At 37.1% G+C, this 22,117-nt stretch overlaps 1 protein-coding gene across 4 annotated transcripts in view; it reads left to right on the forward strand.

Annotated features, from left to right (window-relative positions):
- PLEKHA7 (pleckstrin homology domain containing A7) overlaps positions 1-22,117 on the forward strand; it is a 145,566-nt gene that overhangs the window by 88,782 nt on the left and 34,667 nt on the right. For all 4 annotated transcript variants that reach the window (XM_064425372.1, XM_064425374.1, XM_064425375.1 and 1 more), the window contains 6 exons: positions 2,653-2,764; positions 8,428-8,532; positions 10,303-10,375; positions 11,572-11,672; positions 17,881-18,059; positions 19,590-20,075. In XM_064425372.1, the coding sequence (XP_064281442.1) occupies positions 2,653-2,764; positions 8,428-8,532; positions 10,303-10,375; positions 11,572-11,672; positions 17,881-18,059; positions 19,590-20,075 (1,056 nt within the window). The remainder of the gene's footprint in view (positions 1-2,652; positions 2,765-8,427; positions 8,533-10,302; positions 10,376-11,571; positions 11,673-17,880; positions 18,060-19,589; positions 20,076-22,117) is intronic.

Consider the following 22,117-nt stretch of genomic DNA (forward strand, 5'->3'; position numbering starts at 1 on the left):
TATGGTATCTGGAGAAAAACATACTAGCAATGTTTAAGTACAGCAAGGAGTTTCTTGACAGGAGATATTATATAGAGTATTATTTTCAAGTACTTAAAAATATTTACACAGTACTGGAGCTCCAAATGGACACTGCAAATCTGTGTGTGTATTCACACACTTCTGGGAGGCAGTAAGAAAACTACCCTGAAAATATTAAAACACCATCACTATGAAGACAGAATGGGGTATCTTGGATAACAAATATTATCAAACATCTTTGGTAATAGTAATTTTGAACTAATGTTTTGAATGCAGAGTCAATGCTGTAGTCACTTCTTTTTGAAGTTGAATCTTCAAATATTATTAGGACGATGTTAATTCCCTTAACAGGCCTGGATGTTTCAGGTAATTCTGCATATTTTGCCTGTTTTTATTTGCTTTTAAAAACACTGAGGATATTAATTAGCTGTTAAAAGACTTGCATACCTGAATTTTATGTTCTGATTTCATGCAAAAATCCTATTGTATCCTTGAACTACTATATACAAATACTGAAATAAATTTGCAATATTGTTTTATATTTTCTCTTAAATGTTGGGTACAGCAAGTTTGCATCACCAGGTTTGCTACTTAAGACTTTTTATTGGAGAATAATAATGTATTTTCTCTTTGAATTGACTTAATGTGCCTTTTGCTTGCTTTTGAATTCTTCCATGGCAACAAACTCACTTTTTTTTAAAGAGCATTTTTCTTGTGAATTTGGAGTTCATCATTAATTTGATACTACCAGAAAGGGAAAGCCTGGTTTCTTGGCAGTGGAAGAACAATCACAGTATGATCAGATAATAAATGCTTAAAACTTACATTTTTATCATTCTGTATTGTATTATGATTTTCTTATGACGGTCTTGTTAAACATACGCCTTATTTTGCTCTGTAATTCTATTTGTTTTTTGAAAGTGCAATATGTTTAACCTGCTGTGAAACAGCATTTTTGAGAATAGAGAAAATCTGTTAAATCAGAGTAGACATTTTAAGTTAAAGCCATTTCTCTGGGGTTATACCTTCTTCATTATTTTTTTATTGGAGAAATTAATTCTAATTTGTCAAAACTTAAATTGTATTTTTCATTTTCCTCAACAGAAATAGCTTAGTCATTGTCATACCTGGGGAGTTTCTTAATCTGCATTTTGCAGAGACTGGATTAAAAGGTGATTAAATGCTGAAGTAGGGTACCTGGCCCATAAGAGGTTGACTCAAACTGACATGATAAAGTTCTCTAGCTTCAAAGGATGGCCAGGAATTTTAGGGGCTTGCTGTAGGTTGTTCTTATATCTTGGACCTGAGGTTATATATAAAATTTAGAAAGGAGTAATTTATGCCAGATATGGAAAGTATAAATGAAATGGGACCTAAGTTCTGTTACTTATTTGCAACCTTAATTGAAACCCTGGTCACAAATGGAAAAATATGGAAAAACCACCTATAGAAGCTTTTGGACAGGTAATTGTTCAGGTTGTAACTGAGGCAGAGCAGTGGTAGAAAATACTTTGTCCTCTGTTAAGCCTTTTGTTGAGCTACTAAAATCACAGACCCTTCTCTATTCTCATGATAACTGTGGTAACTGCTCAGAATTATTCTGTACTCTGTTGTGTTCAGATCTGGGATTTCAGTGGTAGCAGCAGCCATGGTTGGTGTACCTTGTATACCATTTTTGTTTTTTCTAATAAAAGGCTTTGGTAACTGGGAAAAGGAAAATCAGGTGTTGTTAATTGTTTGTTTTGTTGTGTGTTCTTTTCTATGTGACTGTATTGCTACTTGTTATTTGCTAAATTATGTTGTTAATGATTTTTCAAAATGCCACCTGTGGTTTTAATTTCATTCAATGCTGGTGTTGAGTTCGGCTGCTGAAGCTTCTCTTCACAGAGATTTTATTTTGCCCTTCCATTTATCCTCTGAATTCTTCATCTGGGTGGCTGTGCTGAATTCTTACTTGTTGAACAGGTTCTTCTGGTAGGATTGACCTCACTTATGCTTTAAATGGATATCTGAGCTAGTTATCAGGATTTCTGGAATCTTAGGATGACTCAGAAATTACACATTTCTAACAACTATCTGCCATGAATTGCACCATTTTGCTTAAAAGGTATTTTAATAATTCATATAGTGCTATGAATCATATTCTGGGCAGATTCAAAGATACAGAATTAAGTTAGTGAAAGATCTAACAGCAGTCTAGACTCAATTTGATTTTAAATAAAAAGCCTGTTATTGCCAAGTGCTGATTCCTGCCCTTTTCTCCCCAGTACTGGCTCTTTCACAGGTTTGTGGCCAATTCTCTAAATTGGGCACAGCTTGGTTTCACTGCATAGGCCTTATCTTCTCTCTTCCTGCACTCCTTGTTAGATCTTGATTCTCTCTTGGATTTGCAGACAATTTGGCAGGTTTCTCCCTCCTGATGCATAGACAAATACCAATCATCAGATGTCACTGCTTGAGAAAGACCTGAAATCAGAATAACAGGAGTGGTGCAAAGGAACTTGCAGACGCACGGGAAATGTTTTAGAAACTTGTTGTCCATTTGCACACTGTGAATTTTAAATATAAAAAGGCCAAACTGAATGTTTGAAACAATGTGCTTTAGATTATCTGGTGTTTTTTGCTTTCTAGACAGAATTCATCTATGTCCAACCAACAAATAAACCAAAGGCCTTCAAGCATGGTCAGTGAAACGTCCACTGCAGTAACTACATCTGCTGTTGATGCAAAACCTGGCTCTAAGGTAAAGGAAAAAGCTATTTTTTTCAGCTTGTTGATCACAACTTCACTGATTTTTAAATCCACTATTCTCATGCTGATTTCAGTAGGGTTCTCATGCTGGTTTCACTAGAATTTAGCTAGAAGTCTAGTAAGACCTCAGAGAAGGGGCAATATCTTCTACCCAGACACAAACCTTTTGACAGCACTGTATGCCCACATAACAGCATTGAATGGTAACTTCTTACACTGTGATTGTTGGGACATAGGAAGTTTGGGTCTTACAAATGGAAGTAAATATATGGAATATTAGTATTTCAGCAAGTGTTTTGGTAGTCCAGTGTATATGGCAAAAAGTGATGTATGGTAACAGGAATTTGCAGTTCTTACTTTTTCATGAAATCTTACTGCCTCTCCTCCTCCTAGTAACAATTAAATCCCTTTCTACCCTCACTGCGTTGCACAAGCAGTGCAGGCACCAAGTTCACACACATAATGTTTAATAATAGAAAAGTCCATTCCTTGTCATTGACAAAGGACCTGTGTCCATTATTGAACAGAATAAAATAAAGTGCTGTACTTGAAGTGTCACCATCTATTTTAATACTTCTTTGACCTTACAATAAATTACAGAACAGTGACAATGGTAGTGGGTGGATGAAATGGATAGAGCAATATTGAAAGAATTAGCAGAGATAATTTGCTTCACTTTGACTGAAGTTCTTAAACTTAGTTGGTTTTCTTCTAAATGCAAAAGAGGGCAGCCCCTTATGTAACTGAGTTTCAGAAAGGATTTCATTAAAATGATTGCAAAGATATTTTGTTTAGTTGGAATACTTAAAATCTTTTAATAATGTTTTGATGTGCTTGAGTACAGGAGATGATACAATTTCATGAGAAGCTAAAAATTATTTGTTTTAAAATTATTTTTTAAAACCCTATGTGTATAAGTTATTGGACCAACACAAATATTATAATGTATCATATCTCAATAATACATTTATCTTTAAAGTGCTAGATGAAATTACCACTGCAAACAGTAAGCTTAGTTGGTTACTTGAATTAGTTGAAACACTTTTTTTTTTAATATTTGAAGAGCTGAATTTACCAAAGTATGTTGGCATTTGTTTTTACCATATTTATCCTCCTTACTCTGATTTTTTTGAAGCCTGCATTAGAGGCAGAAAGCTCATTTTTCCCCTCTTTAAACCAGCAAAAACCTACTGGGGACCTGATAGGGTGTTTTGAGCTGGGGAGTTCTCCAGTGACACAGCTGGATTTAACTTGGCCAGGATCACACTTCTGCCAAAAACTGTGCATCCTCTGACCCCTGCTCCTGCTGCTTGCCTCTGTCACCTGCTTGCAGTGATCCAGTCAGAGACCAAAAATGGGCACTGGATTCCACTCCCAGGCCACCCATATGCTGGGGGCTAATTCACAGGGCATGTCAGAATCACACAGCTGAACAGGAGGGCAATGCTTAGAGAATATCCAGAATCACCTACCAAGGCTTTGGTTGGTCTGGTTTTGGTCTCTCTTTCTATTCTGTTTGCAGTCCACTGTGAGGGTGGCTGTGCATGCTTTTTGTCAGGCTCCCAGGTGTGGATTTTTTAACACATGGCAGCTTTAGACTTAGAATCAAGGTCTCAGAGAGGCTTTGCCAGTACTTTGCTTCTCTATCAAGTTTGTTTTTATAAGATCCATTCTACTTTGGGTCCTTAATTAAAACGAACCAACATCTTTGCTGCATATGCTGTGTTTCATCGTTGCATGTGTTAACAGGCTTGAAATCACTTCTCTCACTTCGTAGAGTCGGATCTGTTGAATTCCTTCACAGTCTAACACAAAAATTATTTCAAGTGAACTAGCAGTGAGAAAAAAGGCTGTATATAACCTGTGTCCTCCACTTTGAGGTTGACTTTTGGCAGATTGAGAATAGATTTTAAGGTACTTCCATCTATTTCTGAATATTTTCTTCCCTGAATTCCATAATCGTTCTTTGAAAGAGTGAGTTCTCAGATGCAGACATGAAGCCAAAGACATTTTCATGTTCTCTACTTAGCCACGGCTAATTATTATTATTTTTTTATTAAATACTTCTATAATTTGCATTGCAAATGTCATCACAGAATGGTGTATGCATAGTGTTGGAATCCTGGCCAAGTTCAGACTTTTTTTCTATAGAGCTGTGCACATTTGGGGCCAGTATTTTGATGCAAGAACTGTCTAAGTAAGTAATCTAAAGACTTTAGACCAATGCAGTCTATCCTACTCTTTGACATTTGAGGGGTATGGGGTTGAGGGAATGAAAAGCAAAAGGGCATTTTGATAAACTGTAATTATTCTCTGTCCCAAAGTTCTTGTTCATAGCCAATTCAATTACATTATTAACCATATTAAAAGCCATTTATATTGATTAATAATTAAGGTTATGGAAGAATAAGGGTCTGATTCAGTTTGACAGTAAGGTACATTTGGAATTTAGTCTGTTGAAATGTCTGGTGGTGTGAATGGAAGCTTGTAAATGTTACTGTGCCACACAGGACTTCGGCCAAGTCAAAAATGAAAGGACAGTAGGGAATGTATTTGCTATCTACATTTTGAGAGCATGTTTTGGATGGGTTCTGCATAACAGAAGTCATTGAATTGTTGATGACACTGGTAGTTGCTGGTATTTCTCTGAGGTAAACTGGTGAGGAATGCAAGTAAAGAATGTGTCTGGCAGCTGGAACAAGCAGGGTGACAGGAATGTGATGTGACAGGAATGTGATGTGCCAGCTCTGGGATTGTCTTGAGCTGGAGTGCAACACAGGGTCTAGTTCACAGCCACTTTATGTGAATGCTCAAAATTTGGAGATTTTTGAAGAGTTTCAGGTTTTTCTATCTGAAAAATAAGGATTTTATATAATTTCCTTAGAGATACTGAAAGGATTCATAAGTTCATTTCTAACTGAAACACAGATTTTTTTAACTTAGAGTTTATGACTTGAACAGGTGGCTTTTTATGGGTTGATTTTTTTAAAATGCCTTCTAGGTTGAAAGTTTCATGTTTTATCATGCATATGTATTTGCATATTTTGACCAAAGTACAGTCTTCCTGCTTACTATTTTAAAAATCTGTTCTAGAAAAAGTCATTCTATACTTTTTTTTGTTAGTCCCGTTTCAAAGGAAGAAAAAAATTACATAATAAGTTAGCAACTTTCCTCCTCAGTTACAAGCTACTGTACAGATGAGGCAGTGATGGAAAGGGATTTGAAAATTTTGGCTTTTGACATTTTTGAGTTTTGTTGCAAAAACTTAGCAGTCATTCACAAGCAAGTCAGCATAACGAGTGTACTGAAGTCAAAAGTGACTTTTGTGTCTTCAGTGATACAGACAGCTGTGCTGACCTGCATTTTTAAACTCCTGACAATGATATCAGAAGAATTCAAGTTAGGAAAAGACCACTGCAATGCAGAGAAATAGTTTAAAAATATACCTTTTCTTTTAAACCAATTTCTTGGTCTAGCCAGTGGAAACAAGGCATGACTAATTATCTGTTATGCTTTGCAGTATCTGTTATGCTTTGTTTTATTCCAGAGCAGAATGAGATGATCAATACTGAAGATTATATGAGAATTTTAATTACATAAAGTACCATAAAATGATAATTTTTTTTCCATTGTAGGTATTGGATTGACATACAATACACAGCCCTTGGAAAAATTTTCCTTCTTCTATGCCATAGAAATTATTTGGTCTTTAGACCAAGTCCAAGGATGATTTTTCTACATTGTGGTCTGCATTTTAAAATTATTAAGATCAGAGAAAATGCTTGATTAGAAGATCTGATTAAAAAATAAATAAAAATCAAATTTAAATGCTTCTGTAAGGCTAGATCATCTGCCCTTCAACTGCTCCTTGGTTCCTTTCACCCTTCCAAAGATCTATATGACAGAAAGATTGGGAAACTAAATTCTGTACATTTTGTAAAATGATTTATGTTCAGCTGCAAAGTATAAATAAAAACAAAATAAAAATAGGTTGACTTTCAGAGCTTTAACAAATTTGGACCTCATTATTTGTCATCACACTTTTAATGTAGCTGTTGCACCTTAACATTGGCAACAATTTTTAAAACTCAACGGTATTGTTGACTTCTCATTTTTCTTACCAAAAGCCCTTATTTGGCTGTGTTTGCCTGAAGCCTGTGCTCTGCAGCCTGAGTGCCTTAGCACAGGTCTGGCAGAGACGCAGCCTGGGAGATCTTGGTGATACCATCCTGACCTGACTTCTGCAGTGAACTGGCTTTTGCCAGCTGGATGGCAGGGGCACCTCCTCAGAAACCTGTTCCACAGCCTGCTCTGCTGGGTTTGTGCCAACAGCCCTGGACAGGTGGACAAGGGAAGGCTTTTTCCTCAGGTGACCACCTCTGGTGCCCTGGGTGCTGCTGGGTATGGTGCAGGCTCTCACTGAGCTCTCTGGGGAGGTGGCACTGCTGGGGAAATCCTGCTCCTCACTCCTGTTAAATCTACCTCACTGTTTCATATGCTGTAGCACCAAAAAAGAAGTGCATTTTTTTCATACTGGTTTTAGCTATTATCTTAACCCTTCATTAAGACAGGAAATTTCTTGCAGATTGGTAAAGTCTTCATCAGTCAATCAACAACAAGAAATTTAGCAATCAGTCAACATCAATCAATCAACAGAATCCATTTAAAGTTATAATATTTTGCTAGAATTATTTACATTATGTGCTGTCTTCTAGTCCAGATGTTGTCTGGCTGGCAGGAGCAGTACCCTGAGATATTATCCCTTGTTTGTGATGAATATACTTGTTTCCAGAACTGCTGTTTGCCTGCAGCCCACAGAGCATCTTTACCCTGACAAGCTCGGAGATTAAAAAGAGGGACACTGTAGGAAAGAATTTGGACAGCTCTTTTCTTGGAGAAGTTGGCAGAAGCTGTAAGGGTAGTCTGTCCTGAAGCAATTGGAGGAGCAAACTGGGCTGGGGCTGGAAAAGAACAGGCAAATTACTCATCAAGTGATTTGTGCTTTTTCACACATGGATAGGCCTTGCTTGTTTGTTTTTGAAATAGTTTTGTCCATGTGGGTCAAAACTGAGGTTTCAGTGAGACACAGATCATTACCTAGTCCTTGTGATTTCCACTGGCTGCCCTGTAGGTCTCTTCCCTGCAGCGTCACTGTCTTCTCCTTTTGTTTGCAGGGCCAGAGTCCAAGCATTTTATTAAGCTTTCAATGTTGCTTGAATTTAAACAGGAAAGAAAAATTAAAATCCGCCCAAAAAAAATCCCATCAAAACCCCTAAAAGCCAAACAGAAGAGCAAGAGTAAGATTCATCTGCTCAAAGTCCTGTGCGTGTAAGAGACTTGTGCATTGTTTTCCACAGAGACTTGCATGCAGCTCTCAAAATTTCTTCCCAGGCACACTAAAATTTCCACAGTTCCGCCTTCTGACCTGACACACAAGTGCTGCTGCTCTTCAGCAGGAGCTGGCACACCATCCTGATGGAGGTGGAAGATTGACTTTGCTCTGTTGTAAATATCATTGCCTGTTTACTTGCCCTTGAAAATGCCATGAGTACTTTGTTGCTGTGTAATGAAGTATAAGTTATTGCAGTGAGAGTATTTGTAATGTGAAATGAGTCTCAGTATGGTTTAGAAACCTCTGCTCCTTATACTTCACAGGTCGTGAAGACTGGAAACAAAGTTCACAGCTTTGGAAAGAGGGAACAAGCCATCAGGAGGAACCCCAATGTTCCTGTGATAGTAAGAGGCTGGCTGCACAAGCAGGTATGGATCTGATCACCCGTTTCTGTTCATGTACTTCAGTGCAATCATCAAGGAAGAGCCAGTGTTTCTAAGGAACTGAGAAAGCAGAAGCTCCAGTGTTGGTGGTACAGGGGTACAGGGCAGTGCTGGGTACTTCCACAGACTTCCATAATGAGGAATTCCTGCTTGGAAAGTGTGAAAACCAAGGTTTACAAATGGCTTTGATTCAGAAGAGGAAACTGATAAATAGACATCAGCATCACAGCTCACTGCTGAAGCTATAACTTTGTTATCTAAATCTGGTTATTTTCCCTGGTTTATCCTGCTGGCTCTTTGCCAGGCTGATCTTTGACTCCCTCAGAACACAGTCAGCCTGAGGCTGGCTGTGAAGGCCTTATTCTATCTATTTGGCTATGCCCTTCTACCCTGATCAAAGGCTTAATTCCAGTCCCTATGCCTTTTTGTTCTCCAGAAGCAGGAAGGAGAAAATTACGGGAAATGGGGACACATCCACCACACATTGCTCTCACCAAGAGCAGCAGCCAGCAAAGACTGGATTATAGAATGTCATCCAATGAACAGAATTCTACAGCTGCTATGTCCTGAACTCTTAAGCTGACAGAAACACATCTTTGAATGTAGTAAATAAATAAAGCTGTTTGCTTTATAAGAATAATTCCCCTGCTTCTCATTTGGCAGCCTGTGTCTACCAGATGATCACCAGAGATCCAGCAGCTAGATTTAGGGGTGGGCAGGAGGAGGCTGAAATCTGGGGCTTACAATTATGGTTTTACATGCACAGGAAAGTGAAATAGCTGACAGCTGTCTGCTTCCTCCTGGGTGGAGAGATGGAATTCTGCTGTGTTCCACTCTCAGCTCTTTTGACATCCTCTACCCAAGTCCATTAGCTCTCAGAACAGAATCAGAACTCAAACACAGTATGTGTTGCCAGCCTTGTAGCATGAAAATGGGAGGGGAGGAAAGTCTTTCCATACTTAATTTGATTGCAGAAAGGAGGAGGGAAATAGCTAGGGCAATGTTGTATATCCTATTTCCGTCTGTCCCCTAACCTTTGCTTGTAAACCCTTAAAGCCTGAAGGTGTTTTTAATCCTGCTGGTCTCATCAAAGCCTACCCAAGCTGAAGAAGTTGTACTTGCCTAGGTCTGACAATTTTAAAAGCTTCAGAAATTAATTTCAATGCAAATAATACTCATTCTGACAAGGTTATATATATCTATATCTCTCTATATATATCTCCACAGACATATTATATTATAGTTCATTAAAATTTGCACATTATGCATCCTGTTTTATTTCCTAAAGAATATTTGATTAAATTACATTTTAGGCATGGGTAACATATGGTGATTGAATTATAGGATATCATTGACTGAAATGTGAGGTCATACTTCACAGCTGTGTAGTGATTTTCATTTTGGTCTGCAGGCAATCTTTGTGCCATCCAGAAAACCACTTTGTTTCCTTATTGCAAATAAATCTGAGCAGATAAAATAAGCATTGGTTGTGTACAAGGTTACTCTGAATGCTTTCTGGGATGAGGGTTCAATTGCTTAATGAAAATTAGCAGTTTGTCTATTCTGCCCTCATTGTTTTATAGCTGCATGTTTTGCCTTCTATCTTTCTTAGTACACAATATTTTGCCAAGATATAAACCATTTGTTTTGCACTTAGCTATCATGTTTAGGTAAACTTCTGGTAAACTACTCACTGGATCAACACTGTGTTAACTTTCCTTAAATGAAAAGTGTATCACATTTCTTGCATTTCAGGATAGCTCTGGAATGCGGTTATGGAAGAGACGATGGTTTGTGCTTGCTGATTTTTGTTTGTTTTACTACAAAGGTGAGTAAATGTTAGCTGTTTTGAGCTGCTCTGAACAGTTCACCTGTACAAATCATGGTGAATGCATGAACTAACTGTACTCTTCAGAAAAAGTTAGTTTTCTAAGATGAACAGTAAAACATTTGCTTGGCCAGACATCTTGAATGCATAGCAAATCCTAGGCCAGAGTAGGGGAAGCAAAGGATGCTGTATGATATTTTTTCACATGATTTATGTTTGATACATGCCACAGGTTACATGGCAGAACATCTGACTGGAATAAATAAGATTCATCCCATCACTGGTCTGTGTTCTGGTACCTCCTTGCTTGCTCTTGGATGTCTTGAGGTTTTTGACAATGTGCTATAGTCACATCAGGGTGTTGGTTCAGTTTTAATCCAAGGGACAAAGTAAGAGTGAGAACTTCTGAATCCAGTAATTCTACCAAAAAAAAAAAAAGGTTAGATGTGGTCTTAGACCAAACTAGATATTAGATAAGGTTATTTTCAAGTTTTGAGTACTACATGTGCTACAATTTTTGAAAAGCGTTACAGAATATCAGACTTGTTCATATTTTTAGATGCTGCATTTCTGCTGTCGATCACTTGGAGCCAGCAGTAAGAGAGGTTTCCTAATTATAGCCATTAGGCTAGATGAACAGTGCTAAATGGAAGGTCCATCATGTTTTACAGCCTGTCACTGTTCATTTGGCACAATAAGCTTTATTCTTGAAGTGTGTTCTTCTGGCTGAAGGTAAAAAGTGGCATCCAGCCCCAACCCCCCCAAAAAGAGAAAAAACCTCAATAAAAGCCCAGTCTGATTAAGAAAATAAACTCCAATGTTTTTTCTTTAAATCTAAAGTATTTTTCTGCACGTATTATTGGTGTTGAGTCAGAAGTGAATTTGTGTCAGAAGGGATTTCAGGAAGTGTCCCATCCCAGTGCCTGGTGAAAGCAGGGTCAGGAAAGGAGTCAGCCCAGGTTGCTCAGGGTTTAATCAAGTCAGGCATTGAAAAGCTCCAAGGATGGAGATGGCACAGCTTCTTACTTGGCCTGTGCCCCTGCTGCTCTGTCTTTGGGAAAATGGTTTTTCTTATGTTCAGTCTGAACTACTGTTGTTTCTGCTTAATGCCTATTTTCTCTGGGTCCATAACGAAGAATATATTGTTAGCCCACTGAACGGTGCAGGGAATTAAATTCTATTTTTTTATTCCACAGACAGCAGAGAAGAGTCTGTTCTGGGGAGCATCCCATTGCCTAGTTATGTCATATCTCCAGTTGGGCCTGAAGATCGTATAAATCGCAAATTTTCTTTTAAGGTACATTTTCAAAGCTTATCAGCTAATCATAGTTTATTTGCATTAGAAAAGCTGCTGTTGTAAACAAGAACACCATCTGTTTTCCTATTTTACTTGTTATTAGCTTTTAAAGGCAGGCAGGTTTATTGACTGCCTGTTCAAATGTGACGTAGCACTTTTTTTTTTTTGCTTATGAATTGACATCCATGTCTGTTACTTTGTAAGTGTCCTTAGAGCTTAATGAAGTGTCTCTGAGTAAAAAGCCTGTTTCTAAAATCAGAAATGAGTATTGACAAGTTGTTCCAGTACTGTGTACAAATTGGAAGAAAAGTTGTCTTATTTACTTTGTAATAGAGTACTTGATTTCATAATGGGCTGATGTCTGTTTGGTTTTGTTGCAGTTTTTTAAAAAAGAAAAGAATCTACTCAGATCTCACAGGTAGAAAATGACAGTACTTAGTCATCCTAAGTGGTATGGACTTTTTAAAAGGAAAAAGTACTCTTGTTTGATATAGTTTATGGGTGGTTTTGTGTTTTTTTTTCTTTCTAAAAATAAATCTAATTGTATAATTTACAGTTCTTGTCTTCATTATAAAAGCCCACAGATATGAAATAAAACATATACTTCTTGATAGTCCCAAAACCTGACTCCAAATGATTGTCAAAACTGCACCACTTAGGCAAAGTTCAGAAACTTCCATGCCTGTGGCAGATTTAAAGTCAGAGCAGAACTTGTTTCTCTCTCAAGCAAATCAGCTACATACTTTAAAGTAATTTACAAATCAGGTTTTGATCAGGCATACTTTAGGAGATCTAGAAGGAATCTCTGTTTAAATATTTTCAGTGCTGAAATTATGAAGAACACGTGACTTCTTTTTTGCATTTTGATTTTTTGAGGTATTTTAAAATTTAGATTGGTTTTTTTACTTTCAGTTCTATGTTCAGGTGGATAGTGGTTTGAAATTTATTAGGCAAATATTAACTTGGGAAATGTGTTTAAAAAAGACCTGGTGCACTTTGTGGAAATATTTACTGTACTTTTTCAAATGCATTGAGCATGAGTTATCAGGATAAAGCTACAAAGAAATCTTTGTTTAAGAAAAACATTCCACCTCCAGTATTTACTGAGTGTGATTCATAAACCCCTCCTTTTCTAGAGCCTTTTCCTAGGAGGAAGCATATACTGAAAGAGGGGAACTCAATGTACTCTGCTCGGGTTCCCTGCTTTTTTTTTTTTTTTTTTTAATTCAAATGGTGTTCACACATGCTCTTAAGTCACCACTGGCCAAGTGGAGTGGAATCCATGGTTTGGTCATGGTTAAACCTTTCCAGAAGCAAATGCAGATTTCCCCTGTTCCTTTAAGGATATCATACCTATATGAGCTCTACCAGGTATTTAATCTGATTCTTTTTCTGGAAATATCATGAGACTTTCCACACAGGGTCTATCTACATCTGTTGATATACACAGAAATAGGGTGTTGATAGCAAAAGAAAGTTTATGCTAGAAAACCATGTAAAAAAATCAGCATTTCATGTATCAGTTAGTTGGGCCAGTTTTAACTCTGCTGTAGGTGTTTGATGATTGACTGCAGGCTGGATGCTGCAGTTTGATTTGATTCAGACCCAACCCCAAGGGCAGCAGGGGGATTTTGTGTGGTTCCTGTCCAGCTCTGATGTTCAGTGGTCACAGAGTTGGCTGTGGGCACCCCCAGCAGGAACACCCCGTGCTGGCATCCATCACTCAGCAGCCATTGCCTTTATCTCCTCTCTTCAGAGCACCTCCAGAGCACAGTTGGACATTCTGTCTCACAGCGTAGCACAGCCAGAAATGGAACACATGAGCAGATTAAGCCCAAAATAAAGATAAGATTTTTTTTTTTGCATTGAAGACCTGAATGAGTGGGAGAATGTGCCATGGCACTTTTTATGTTTGGCTTGTTCTTTGTTGAGATTGTTGTAGATCTTCTGTTACAACAAAAGAATTGGCTCCCATCTGAAGTAGCAGTGAATTTGGAAGGTAGGGAAACAGCAAAACTGGAAAAAAATTCAACTCTTTTGTTTGCAAAACTAGAGGAAGGTAATTTACTAAGCAAATACATGGGTGCTTTTTGCATATGATTTGGTTAGAAGGAGGCTTGTAAAATACACGCTCACTAGGGTCTGTGTTAAACCCTGCAAAATGTTAAAACATGTACTGTAGGAGTTCTCAAAATCCTTTTCCTTTCATCACCTCCTGAGGCCCAACTTAAGGTTTTGTGTCTCTTTGGGTGTTTAACAATTACAGGCCTGCAGAACAGCCTACAGGCTTTTGAAATGCAATCAGGCATCTACTTTGAAATACAACAGTATGTGCTTTTTTTTTTGTTTAGAAACTGTGCTTTTAGTTCTCTATCTTGATACAATTTTTGAGTCTTGACAATTTTTTCACTTCCTATATTTGTGCCAAGCAACGTGCTGTGACTAGCTGGAAGCCACTGTCACTAAGCTGTGTGTGAGCCTAGAACTCAGGAACCTTACTGCATATTTAGTTCAGCAGCTCACATCCTGAAGATGTTTAGTTAATCTAATACTGCATTTTAAAGGTTTTTTATTTTGTTGGTACCAATATGAGTGAGCAAAAATTCAGTGTTTAATGTGAAAAGGCTTACAAAGCATTCTTATATAGCTGGAAATACTTCCTGTGATTAACAGAGAAATGACTGTACTTTGCAATATACAATATACAAATAGACAATATACAAAGAATAGTATCAGTTTATGGCGGTTCATGTCCTCACAGTCTCTTTAGAAGCCTTGTTGTCCTCGAATAAGGAAAATTATTTTTAATTGGTCGTACTAATGGAAATATTTGTTCATTGCTTAGACCACTGAGACCAGGACAAACTTCCTATCTGTTTCTTTGATCTCACTGGTTTTCCTAAAAAAAAAAAAAAAGAAGTTACATAGTTTGTTCCTTTATGTTCTCTGAGTCAGAGTCAGTGTTACTTCCTTAGGCTCCTATATTGCACTGGGTCTCGGGAGTCAGGTGAAAAAATGCTAAGAGTTGTAAATTTGAGAGGTGCTGTTTTCAAATATAGAAAAGGAGAGGGTTGAAGCTTCTAGAAATCCTCAAAAAGCTCAATATTATTTAAGGGTGAAAGATGAGTTAGATTGCAGTGGGCTGTTGTTGAGTTTGTAGTGAAGGCTCAGAGTATTATCTCAGTTTTTGCTCAGAAAGGGTTCATAAATATCAAAATTCAGAAGAAGGAAGATTTTTCTGTGTATTATAGCTTATTGACAGAACTAACTTGGAAATATTGCAATTATTAGAAAACTGTTCCCTTAGTTATCCCTTTGTTCTGTGAATGGTGGCTTTTCTCTCTTAGGTATTTTGAATAAGTGGAGGTGAACATAACAGCTGTTGGCATTAGTTACTTTTAGTACACTCTTTTGATAAGTGGATTTTGGGGTTTGGGTTTTTTGGTTTTTTTTTTTTTTTAAATATCAATCTTTTAATGATTTTAACTTGTTTAATTTTTGTCCTTGTCTTGTTGATATGCTCTTGGGGTTTACTGTCCATTTCTCCTACTGTGCACTATGGGAGAGAGACTGCTTTCCTTCTCAATCTATCCACATTAAGGCATCTGAATGCATGAATAGGTACCAATATTATTTTTTCCCTGTTGTGTGTATGGTGTACATGTGAGCATGTGCTGTGTTTTAGGCTTTTTAGTATGCTGTAGCCATCCTAATAGCTTTGGCTTTAAAAAAAATTCCCAAACCCAAAAGGCCTGCTAGTTTCTGTCTGCCAGCAGGGACAGCTACAGGATGCTGGCACAAAGTGGCTTTCTTTCATTTAAAACACACTACTAATAAATAACTGAAATAAATGTGAATTTTCCCTTAACCAATGTTATATGTCGTGAACTTCAGGATATGGTGTTTGTTGATTACCACACACCATCTCCACTATCCCTTCTGAAGCTGGGAATGTTTATGGCTGTGAGAGCTTCAATCTCTCAAGAGAGAGTGGTGCAGCACAGTTTGCATATTGATACTGTTTTCACCTGCAGTGCTTGCAGCTGTGTTCAAAGAGAAACCTAAAACACAAGTGGTTATGTTGATCAGGGTGTACAGATCAAGTAAGACAGCTGTTAAATCCATTTCTTGGTGTGGTGTGCAGTCTCTGTTCCCCAAAATTCTGGGCTTTTTAAGCAAGTATAAAACCAGTGAATGGTTGGGTCCTAGTGCATCATCTGCAGTGGGACATGCATCCTGCTTTGCTGCAGGAATTGATTCACTTCTGAATTTTAACACCTTCTGTGGGATCAACCTGCTCTGTGAAGGAACTCTGTAGTCATAAGGTCTCACATCAAAGTCACCATTTTCCCTTATACCTGGAGCTGCCAGTTTTTGGTCTCTTCATACACTGGATGGTAACTGTAAATTATAATGAATTAATGCTTCTAAATAATATTTGCTTTGAGCATTCTCATGTTCTGAAAATGGAGGAAAAAAGAGAACCCCCAATAACAAGAAACAAAAACCAAAGGACTCAAGGCAAACATGAATAAAGTCCTTTGATTTCTAAATATGTGATTGATCAGAGCTGTTGTTTAATCTGTGTAGGTTCTCTTTTCCTGTGTTCAGGTGGTCAGCTAATGGTGGGAATTAAGAAACCACCTTGTATTCCCTTTTTGGCCAATGTTGTTGGGAAGTGGAGACTCTTCTGAGCAGGAGAGAGTCTTGACTTCTTTATGTAACCTTTTTCTTCTCTTCCTTCTCCTCCTCCTCCTCCTTTTTCTAGCTGGCTGTTCTACTTCAGTCTCCAGTTTTCAAAACAAGCTCAGGCTTCCTTGCTTGAGGCACAGAAGGGAAAGGCCACGTTTCACACATTCAGGGGAACAGCCTGCCATGGGAAGGGAGGAAATTTTGCACAGAACTTACTTAAAAGCACTGTAATAGCAAGCACATGTTTTGCTCTTTGGAGTTGTTGATACAAGTCTCTGAGGTCATGGTAATTTGGGAAATTCTAGGTAAACAACTGAAGTTATAATGTTTAGGAAGGGCTGGATTAAATAGCCTGGGTTTTGTCAAAACTTATTTCTGAAGCCATATATGATTGCCTCTACAATAATTTTTTAAAAAATTGATTGAGGCTAACAATGGGTAGAGGATTTCATCAACATAAAAAGACCAATAATTTAGGCAGGATTTACAGAATAAATTTACCCTATAAAAACAGATGATATAATTATTTTTCTTTTTGAAAAACCGCATGTCAGCAGAATCTAATGCTATTAGTTTTTGTGTGAGATAGGTTTCGTTTTATAAAATAAGTTTAAAATAGTAATTTCATTTTAATATTATTTCAAGAGCTTTCAAGCAGAGTATACTGTCTTCAGTTTATTTGGAAAGTAAGGAGATTAATAGCTTCGTGCTAATCTGAAGTGTTGCAGGATTTATATGATTTGGTAATATTTATATTATTGCTAATAGAAATATGGATGAGATTTGATTAAATTCAACTAGCCTAGAGTTAGAAAGGTATTCCATATTGAATCCATTTGGATATTGAATATATTTGTGGAGAATTTGCCCAGTACCTTAGTTTGTGGTGGAATTTCATGGAGTATTTTAGTGTGCAGAGATAATTGCCAGTATTTGATGTGCTGTGATAATTCCATCAGATTTACTAACTTTTATCAGTACGTCTTGTGACTTGGCAGCTAATATGTGTTCAAGTGCACGCTTTAACCAAACATGCACTATTTAACCTAACATGCATTATAATCAACTCTTGAATTAGCAGTTTAATTGCTTAAAAGGTAAGATTTTTGTCTGTTTTGTCTGAATAAATTTCTTTATTAAATGAGCTGGGAAAATTGACTTGCTGATGCACATCTCATTGAGAATTCCTTAAATTTGTTCACTATAGGGATTTCTTCAATTTCATTAGTATAGTGTTTGTGGCAAATGAAATGTGTCAATTAAAAGAAAAAGAAAAGCTGAAATTTCCCACTGTGAAAATCAGAAGCTCTGGATTTTCAGCTTCTAGAAAGAGGCAGAAGAATTTCAGTAAAACTTGGTGTGCCTTTTGAGTTTACTGCCCTTACCGCCCATTGTGGCAGCATGATAATTCACCCCAAATTCAATAAGCAGTCCAGGAAAAGTTGATTTGAAGTTAATTTTTTGGAGGAAAAGGTGAAAGAGGTGTCTGACTTTTATTTCTTCTTTTTTCTTCCAGGCTGTTCACACAGGTATGAGAGCATATATTTACAACAAGAATTCTGTCATTGGCTCTCAGGCAGAGCACACAGGGATGAGGACGTACTACTTCAGTGCTGACACCCAGGAGGATATGAACGCCTGGATCCGGGCTATGAACCAGGCTGCTCTCATGCAGACACGCTCCTCACTGAAGAGGCAAGTTCTACTCAAAAGCTTTAAAAAAAATTAATATCTTACATAAAAAAAACCTTACAATCTTACAAAAATTTATTATCTTAAATATATCGCACCCATGGTGGTATCTGACACTGCTGTTTGTAGATATGTACATAAAACTCTTTCATATTTTAAAGAATTATTTTTAATTTATTTATTTTTAATTTAATTTCTCTTTAATTATTTTTAATTCTGTTGCAAAATAGTTAACTGGTATTAATTAAGAAAACCTGGTGTTCAGTATTTGTGTATGCATGCAAGTTTTGTGCCCACATCTAGTGACCAGGATTAATTTTTCTCTATAATATTTTAGGGAATTTCAGGTAAAAAGTTCCACTTTCTGTGGGCAGATTCATACACCTGCCACAGCCAGTTGGCAGCCTTTGGGAGAGAGAAGCAGAAGAGAAAGAACAGAAGTTTAGTGAGTTGTTTCAAATGAGTGTTTAGAACTAGGATTGAAGTGCTGCTAAAGGGGAGTAAGAGTGCTAAAAAGTGGTAAATCATGAGTGCATAATGGATTAATGGATATCAACTAATTTATGTAGGTATGAACTGAGAACAAGCAAATTCAGCTGTGCCAAAATGTACTTCCAGATTTTTTCATTTTCTGTAAATTGATGTCGCCTTCTTGGTGTTTTGGCTTTGGAATGTGACTGTTTCCCTACTCCTCCATGTGAAGGAATACACTGCCCTATGAGACAGCCCTGCTTTAGCCACTGTGAGGGTTGAAATGTTGTGGTGCAGTTTCTCTGAGTGTCTCACGCTGCTTTCTTCTGGCCAGTCAAATATAAGCAAGGAATCAGCATCTCTTCCAGAGCTTTACATTCTATGTGATATTGTGTTAAGACTTTCTAGATTTAATTTAAATTTCAGGAAACAACCTGGTACCTCTATCTTCTTTGTAAGGACAGGAATAATTGAAAGAAAAATTGGGGAAGTCTGGTACATTAGAAGTATTGATCGAATGTCCTTGCTCCTAAATAGACTATTCTTTTCTAATTAGACTGAAATGAAAACAATTTTATCATGGCACTTTTTTACTTTCTGAATTTACTTTCCATAAAGCTTTAAAGAAGCTGAACTTAGTTTCAGAGATGGGATGCTACTCTGACATCAGTGAGAATCTACAAAAATATGAAATTTTTTTATGAGCTGTTGGTAGCTTATAGTTTTGTTTTTTTGGCTTCCTAGGATGGAAATTTTTTTTTTTTAATTTACAGCTTTTTTGTACACAACGTAATGCCGAACATTCTCTCATACACTAGTATTTTTAGTCATTTTTACAGATGTATGTAAGTAATTTATGCTTCCTTGACAGCACAATAAAGTTAACTTTTGTCTGACTGGGATAGCAACTGAGTTTTGCTGAACATATTTATTGTAACATGTAAAATTTATCAGAGTCTGCAAACAGTGATTTTGTCGATAACCATTGTAAAAGAGCAACAAAACCACACCAACTTTTCACAATTAAACAGTGCTTGTTACTGACACCCGTTTTGTTTTCAGGGAAACTGAAAAAGTGGATCAGCAAGCTGTTCCCCAGGTCAATCATGTGGATGCCTGCAAAGAGTGTGTGAAGGCAGAGATTACAGACACAAAAGAAAGTTACCAGAAATCAGCTGAAATGCTTGGATACGATAAGCGTGAAGAGATAAGAAGAGAAAAGGAGGAGGAGGAGCGTTACATCCACAGAAAAGGAACTCTGGAAACCAAAAAGGGAAAGGCTAAGCATGCAGTGACAGAAGCTGATTCATTATTTCCAGACTTGAGGAATGCATCGTGGTCCCAAGTAGCTCAGCCTCAGCCAGCTGAGAAGAATGGAACGCTTCCTAGTTCATTAAGTATGAGTGCTGGCCTGGTGGAGCAGAATGGTACTGGCTCATATAAAAGAGGGTTTGTTCCCAGAACAAATCCAGATAAGCAGTTTCAAAGGAAAAGTAACATGGCTCAAGTGGAGCACTGGGTAAAAGTCCAGAAAGGAGACACAAAAAGGTTAGTAATAGGCCCATCTTTAACTAGATGGCCAAGTGGCATTTTCTTAAATTAAAGGAAATTTGTGAAGAAAAACGTAAAAAGACTTTTTTCTTCAGTGCAGAATGGTATTTTTCAGACATTTCTCTCCTGGGAAAGCCAATGTGGGATTGGTTAATTAAATCTCTTTCATGTTGTCACAGTATTGCAAACAGAATAAGTGAGATTAGCATGCTATTTTATTTTCCTTCTTTTAATCGCTGTGGATGCTTAAAAATTCTTAAAATTTGCTTAAATTTTGAACAGCCCGAAAGTGAAGTGCAACCTCCAGTTACCTCTCATTCATAAACAATTACACAATATAAGTTACAGCTAATTGTTTTCCAGTTCAAAAAGTAAAGAATGCTCATTACTTTCCTTCTTTCTTCTATTCCTGTTCCAAACATCCATTCACTCTTCTATATCAGCTCACTGCACTCAGGGTCACAGTGTGTGTATCACGTATTGAAAGTCTCCATATATTCATTTTGTTAATGAAGATACCCTAGGATGGTCTCTGGGATTCTCTTTTCCATTTTCAGTGCCTAATGGTACATTAATAGTACCAATAGGTGAAATGCAGACTGGAATGCTTTTGTAGTTTGAAAATCTGATAATTGTTTTGCTTTCAAAGTCAGATTAAGTACCAGTTGGAGAAGTGAAGTGATGAATATGTGTGTCTGTTCAGAATGTCACCTTGTGTCAAGTGGCAGGAAAAACAGTTGGGCTTGATGCTACTTGTGAGGATTTTTCAAATATGCTTATTCTACTGGATTAGTGTTTTATAAATCTGCTCAAATCTAATTATAGTATAAACAAACAGGAGACATTAGCATGTGGTTTTTAGGATGGAGAAAACATTTTGGGAATTTTAAAAATTCTTTCTAAGCTAATGTTTGTCAATTCGGAGCCAGTAAGACGTTTAAGGCTTCCTAATTTTGTGTGCAAGTCCATTCTTCTACTCTTTTATTTTTGCAATTACCCTTGAAGAAGCTTTCTTACTCTTTCATATTATTTAATATTCTTTTAGACTGCTAGAGTCAATTAACTTCCATCTTTTTTGCTTGGATATGAACCAGGACTTCCCAAAAGAATAGGAGTTTAATGAAAAAAAGTAGTTGGTGAGTTAGTTCTTATTACACACATTGATTTGCCTGAAATAATACAGAAACTGATTGAAGGAATGAGCTAATGCTTAAAAAGATTCTGTTGATGTTTTTTACATCAGAAGTCCTGGCAGTGACAGGATTGACTGACAGCTAAATAAGGATGGTTTTCTTCCAAATTACTCTTCCCAGTAAATTGACTTTAAGGGCGTGTATCAGGTGCAGTGTTAAGATAGTGTTGTTGCAGGTGCCAGGCTTTGTTCTAGAAGAAACCAGCTACCTCAGCTGGAGCTGCTAAGTGTTCAGTGAAAATAAAGGTAGATATATATGTATGTATGCCTATGTGTAGTTATTTCTAGATATAGCTCTATATCTGCATATACATATCTCTAAAAATGTCTATTTTGGCTCAGTTGACCTTGTTTTCTTTGCCTTTTCCTGACAAATGCCATTATATTCTCTGCATTTAGAATAAGTTGCATGTTAACTTCCCAAAGATTAACAGAGTCATCTTTTAAATAGCACCTTCTCTGAGCCTGCTGAGGTTGCTGCAGAGTTGTTAAATGATGAATAGAAGTGGAATGTTACTTGTCAAATATCTTCCTGATTGCACGGTGTAGAAATTTAAGCTAGAGATGATAGTGTGACTGACATTTCGTTTTGATTTTAGTAAGTAGTAGTAGACCACTTAATTTGTTAAAGCTCCATGTTGATGGATATTCCAGCTGAAATGTTACAAATAGAGAACCTCTGAGTATTCAGAGGGCTGGGTAGTTCTTGAACACAGAATGAGTACGGTTTTTATTTGTTTCCTGGCTCAGGTGTGTACAGATGCAGTGCTTGCCAGCAAGTTGATTATGACAAGAAAGAACTCTTTCAGCTAAAGGGTTCACACAAATACTGAAGTTGTTCATATGA

Source organism: Passer domesticus, chromosome 6, assembly GCF_036417665.1.
Source record: "Passer domesticus isolate bPasDom1 chromosome 6, bPasDom1.hap1, whole genome shotgun sequence".
Lineage (NCBI taxonomy): Eukaryota > Metazoa > Chordata > Aves > Passeriformes > Passeridae > Passer > Passer domesticus.